This window comes from Nanorana parkeri, unplaced genomic scaffold (genome assembly GCF_000935625.1).
Source record: "Nanorana parkeri isolate BGI_ZX_2015 unplaced genomic scaffold, ASM93562v1 scaffold157, whole genome shotgun sequence".
NCBI classification, from domain to species: Eukaryota; Metazoa; Chordata; class Amphibia; order Anura; family Dicroglossidae; genus Nanorana; species Nanorana parkeri.
Window position 1 is genome coordinate 984,526 of NW_017306425.1, and position 6,000 is coordinate 990,525.

The 6,000-nt window shown below is 43.2% G+C and overlaps 1 protein-coding gene across 3 annotated transcripts in view; it reads left to right on the plus strand.

The window, feature by feature from the left end:
• The window catches only part of LOC108785366 (glutamine--fructose-6-phosphate aminotransferase [isomerizing] 1), a 44,253-nt gene that overhangs the window by 36,117 nt on the left and 2,136 nt on the right, over positions 1 to 6,000 (plus strand). For all 3 annotated transcript variants that reach the window (XM_018554422.1, XM_018554421.1, XM_018554423.1), the window contains 6 exons: positions 371 to 466; positions 668 to 765; positions 2,562 to 2,682; positions 4,257 to 4,414; positions 4,759 to 4,873; positions 5,638 to 5,765. In XM_018554422.1, coding sequence (XP_018409924.1) covers positions 371 to 466; positions 668 to 765; positions 2,562 to 2,682; positions 4,257 to 4,414; positions 4,759 to 4,873; positions 5,638 to 5,765 — 716 coding nt within the window. The remainder of the gene's footprint in view (positions 1 to 370; positions 467 to 667; positions 766 to 2,561; positions 2,683 to 4,256; positions 4,415 to 4,758; positions 4,874 to 5,637; positions 5,766 to 6,000) is intronic.

Consider the following 6,000-nt stretch of genomic DNA (forward strand, 5'->3'; position numbering starts at 1 on the left):
CCCAGTTCCAAGCCTAGGCAGTCTAGATCACATGGTCTGTGTCTACCAATAATTATTTTAGAGCAGGTTTTAATTAGAAGTAAGATAAGAGGGTGAAAAGGCTTGCCCCGTGTACACAGGTAATTGCAGACTGCACATGGAAACAATGTCTTGTGCAAATTACACAGTTCTAATTCCCAACTTGGTATGGACCAATACTAGTATACTGGAATGTATAGGGAACCAGCACAAGGCACCAGGTATGCAGTGAAGAATAAATACACCTGTCACACTGAAAGGCTTCTTTATAGGATATCACAGTATCTGCTGATTTTATTGAATGAATAAAATATTCACACTTTCCTGTCTCTTGCTCTTGTTTGACTTACAGGTAACTTTAGCTCCTTCATGCAAAAAGAAATCTTCGAGCAGCCAGAGTCCGTAGTAAACACAATGAGAGGACGAGTCAATTTTGATGATCTGACAGGTAAGAACATCAGATCTTATGTGTTATACCTACTCCAAGTTGCCTGTACTCAAACGATGGCAAACCCGTAAATAATAAAGGCGTAGCTGTTCCTGAGTCTTAGGGTTGAGGTATACACCCCACGATTTTCAGTAAATAAAAATAAAAAATAAAATAAAACCTATAGTAATTTCATGTTTTTGTATTTCATTTTTTTAACAGTAAATTTGGGAGGTTTGAAAGATCACCTCAAAGAAATTCAAAGATGTCGAAGACTAATTCTCATTGCCTGTGGAACCAGTTACCATGCTGGAGTTGCTGTAAGTATTCATTACCTTTTAGTAATATGAACACTCAAACGTTTTCTATATTCTGTTTTAAGGGTAAAGAAGCAATCATTAAGTGCCTTTTGGTTCTGGTTGTTATTTTGCCAGGGACACTCTCTACATGGAGTATGCCCTTCCTATGTTTTGGGGAGTTTCCTCGAGGTTTACATTTTTTTTTTTCTCCCTACAATCCAAAAACATACTGACAGCTTTATTGGCTTCTCTTTCAAAATGAGTGGATGATAGTGAGTACCTAATGCAAATAGTTCTATATACTCCAAACCACAGTATAATATACACACGCACACTAAGTATTTATCTGGATAGAGTAGGGCAGGGGTGGGCAACTTTGGCACGCCAGTTGTTGTGGTAATTAAAAGTCCCATGAGGCATTGCAAGGGTCAAAAAGACTAAAAGCCACAAGCATGACTCGGGTAGAGAAATTATGGGGTTTGTAGATTTACTGCAGATTGAGTGCCAAGGTTGCCTACGCTAAAGTAGGGAATGGTAAAAACTAGGGATGCACCGATATATCGGCCGCCGAAACATACTGGCCGAAAATGGCACTTTCCTTAAATGCTGAAAGTGCCATTTTCCTGCCGATACATCGGCACATCCCAGGTTTCTTGAATCCCTACTGGGCGCTGCTCTGTGTCCCAGCAGGGAGGAGAGAAAGTGACAGCCGGCCGAGCGCTGTGAGCGGCCGGTGTCTCCTCCCACACCGCTCAGCCACCTATCGCAGTCCGGCAGAGCGGTGTGGGGGGCGCCGACAGTCCGCGCTGTCGCAGGAGGCTGGGCTCTCCTCCCTGCTTTGCTCGCTCAGCCTCCTGTGACTGCTGTCAGGATGGAGAGCGAGTGCAAAGACTCAGCGATCGCTGAGTGTTTGTAAATAATTGAGGACATGGTATGTTGACTATATCCTCAATTCTAACTGAATGGGAAGTGATCTACATCACCTCCTGTTCATTCATAGTTGTAGTAAACACACTCTGTCATGTTATGAATGAACAGGAACACTCAGTATAGAGATTCCTTTTCATTTATAACAGGGGCTGCAGAAAAAGAGAGAGGACTCTGTGTTCTCAAGCTCTTTTTTAAAAGGGAAATATCAGGGGTCTGTTTAGACCCCTAATATTTCCCCAAAGCCCCTAAAAATAAAGTAAAAAAATAAATCTATTTAAAAAATGAATTCATAAATAAAAATATAAAGTTTATAAAAAAAAAGAAAAATACAATATTACATTTGAAAAAATTAAAATATAAAAACATTTTCGGTTTCGGCCTGACAATTTTTTTTGTTTCGGTTTTAAAATTTCTAGTTCAGTGCACCTCTAGTTAAAACCCTTACTGTTTTAAGTTTGAGTCCTTCTCTCCTTGTCTCCGTGTGTTCCTTCTCTTCTATCCAAGCAGAAAAGGAGAGCTCTCAAAAGGAAGGGAAATCTTTTAGACAGTTGTCACTGGAACAAGTGTCCCCATTTGGATTTACAAAATGTTGGATTTTCTTTTCTCTTTCAGTCCTGTTTGTATTGGTTATCGGCACAAATAAAGGGGGTGAAGCTCCCTAGTGGGGACAGGGACGGCATTAAAAACCTCATGGGTTCTCACCCTTTATTTCATCCAGAACAGAAAAATTCAATTTTGCTGTAGATATGCTTTAAGGTGCTTACAGATGTTAAGGATCATTACAAACTTTTATTAATGCATTAAAGTCACCTGCTGTTCCAGACAAAAAAAACTAACCCTTATAAACAGTTCGCCATATTAATCATGTCCTTGTATCCTCCCTCCAGACACGTCAGATCCTTGAGGAGCTCACAGAGCTTCCAGTCATGGTGGAATTGGCTAGTGACTTCCTGGACAGGAGCACTCCTGTATTCAGAGACGATGCGTGCTTCTTCATCAGTCAGTCAGGTATGGTATTCTTATAGTCTGGCAATTTCATGATAATCTGTGTCATCTGATATACATGAACCTTTCTCTAAAAGCATATACCAATAATCTCATGGTTTGATCTTTTAATGAGAATCTGTGTCATCTGATATACAGAATGCCTGGTATGTCAAAGTTCTGCTAAATAGACCTTTTGTGAAAAGATCTATAGATGATGAAATCACAAAATACTAATCTTTTATTACATTACGGTTGCAAAATTGCTATTTAGAAGAGATACCTTACTATTACTGTTAGTGATAGCTGAGCTGAAAATAGTTAAACCCCACTGCGATAACTATCTGTGGTTGTCCATGGATTGTTGGGTCACTATGAACCGCCTATGAGATGTAAATCTCTGATGATCCATGGCATAATGTCCTTGTCTCTGTACAAAAATGAACCCCTCCACCCAGCAGGTGCCAACACTTTAAAGGAGAATTATGGGGTTAGGGCTTTCCCCCATGGTTCTCCTAAGGGTAACGGGAGGACACAAACTAGCGTCCTCTCATCACCCAAAGCTCAGTATACCGCAAGCTACAGCTCGCGGTATACTGAGATGCCACAGCTGGAACGGATCCCCACAATTCTGTCTGGATCCACCCAGCTGCGTGAGTGACAGCTGGCTCTGCCTATCTAGAGGCAGAGCCAACTGTACCCGCCCCCTCCCCTGTCCGTTCCGCCAGTCAGCGCTGGAGGATCAGACAGGGGAAGGGGGGAATCCATGCAGGGAGCTGTGAGTGACAGTCACGGCTCTCTGCAGGGGTAGATCGAGAAGTAAGCGAGTGCCGGTATGTGTTCACTCCCCGGTCTACTGAGCCGACCTGTGACCGTTTCATTGTCACAGGTCGGCTCAGATTATGAGGCTGAGTGAAAATCACTCGCCTCATAATTCTCCTTTTTCTGGAGTTCTGATCTCCAGAGGTAGGTAGGTGGGGCCCTGATTATGGGGCCACTGTGATGAGCTGTCACAGTGGTCATGTTATCAGGAACTTGTCCTACCTGCTCTCGATTGTAAACCTTAACTGGGAACGGTCGGTGACAGCTCAGTTACAGTGCTGTGGGTGCCGAGGCAGCGCACTCCCAGCACAAAGCAGCGACGCCAGCTGTTAACGCATATATGTGGCAGCTTAGCCGTAAAGTCTGCCTCCATGCTGCCACATGTGTGCATGCAGCCAGTAGAAATGGGCTAAAGCAAAGGGATATAAAACTATAACTCACAGCCACCAATCAGAGCTTGCTTTGTATTTGTGTAGCCATTGCCTGCTGTGGGTTACACCTGCCGTTTCCCTTTCCTTATGTTTTTCATATGTACACCTCCCTGTGCAGGACCTTCAGTATGAGTGGCTAAGTATCCATCCAGATCTCTGTTGGACCTGCTGTATTGTAAGAGAAAAGATGTGGTATCCATAGTAAATACTTAGAATCCAGCTCGTGACTCATGTTTTAAATGGGAGAAAACACAAAAATGACATGATTAGTTACTGTAGAAACTCAATTTTTCTTTTGTGCACATTTGAATTAAGTCATCGTGATTCTGTTTTGTCTTCATTCAGGAGAGACGGCAGATACTCTTCTTGCATTGCGTTACTGCAAAGAACGGGGAGCACTGACAATGGGGGTCACTAACACCGTTGGAAGCTCCATTTCAAGGGAGACAGACTGTGGTGTCCACATTAATGCTGGGCCTGAGATTGGTGTGGCCAGCACAAAGGTGAGCACTGGTGTGACACAAAATAGGGTGGTGTAAAGCTGGCATCGCACCTATACAATCTCCTCCGCTGTGTGTGTGTGTGTGTGTCAGTCAATGGAGGGGGAAACCAAAGACCTGAATACGATGGCATTAAAAAAACAAGTTTGTATTGAAGGTGACTGCCAGAGAATTGATTATCTGTTTTATGTATTTGATGGCTGTCTGTTCTCGTATGCACTGGATGAAACCCAAATATCTGAAATAGAATGGGAGAGGCAATGCACATAAATCTCCCCTTACTCTGACAGATGTGACAATGTTAGATTGGAGTGTGAGGTTTACCAGATGCTTTCTTGTTCTACCAGGCATACACCAGCCAGTTTGTGGCACTGGTCATGTTTGCACTTATGGTTTGTGATGACCGTATATCTATGCAAGATCGCCGCAAGCAAATTTTACACGGTCTGAAAATGCTGTCGGGTAAGAATTAAAGACATAAATAATGCAACCACATATTACTTGTACTTCTTTTTTTTTTTTGTATATTTATTTATATATATATTTTGCCCATAGTTCTTCTAAGGGGTCACAGGAGGACATAAACTAGCGTCCTCCCGTGACCCAAAGCTTGGTATATCGCAAGCTACAACTCGCGGTATACTGAGACTGCCACATCCGGGACGGATCCCGACATTACTGTCGAGATCCACCCAGCTGGGTGAGTGACAGCGGGCTCTGCCTATCTAGAGCCAGAGCCAGCTGTGCCCGCCCGCTCCCCCGTCCGTTCCGCCAGTCAGCGCTGGAGGATCGGAGAGGGAGGGGGTGAATCCTTGCAGGGAGCCATGAGTGACAGACTGCTCTCTGCAAGGACAGGATTGAGAAGTCCGCGGCGACGGTATGCGTTCTCTCACTTCCCGATCTATTGAGCCAGCGTGTGGCAGTTTCGTTGTCACACGTCGGCTCGATCAATGAGGTTGAGTGAAAATCACTCACCTCATAGTTCTCTAAGTCCATAATTTTGCTGTGTGTATACTGCGTCACTTCTCTTGTATGAAGCCAATTCTAAGCAGTAGATAAAATCAGTCTGTTTTGCTACTCGCTGATTGTGTCATAGAATTACACCTCATCAGTCATAACTTGCATTCTAACCTGAAGGCCAGGGATGGTACCTGCATATATGGTGTTGTTTTTGTTTCCTTTTGACATTTTTGTCTTTTTTTTTTTTTTTTTTTTAACGGTGTCAGACAACATTAAGGAAGTACTTAGCCTTGATGACGAGATTCAGAAGCTGGCAGCTGAACTGTACCAACAGAAGTCTGTGTTGATCATGGGCCGTGGATATCACTATGCAACCTGCCTGGAAGGCGCCTTGGTAGGTTGAAGCCCCTCACGTTTTCCTTGTCATCAGTTTCCTGCCTGTGGAGTTATTGTGGCAATATCTAAAGCTGTACTTTGCTAGATCATCACTATGGTGTCCTTCTCAGAATAAATGTCTTCTGTGGATTAAAGTGGTAACCGCTCTTAACTAATAGAAAAACAGGATCATTTTTCATAAAGAGCTGATAAGATCTCTAAGTTAAGCTGGGTACACACGGAGATTATATATA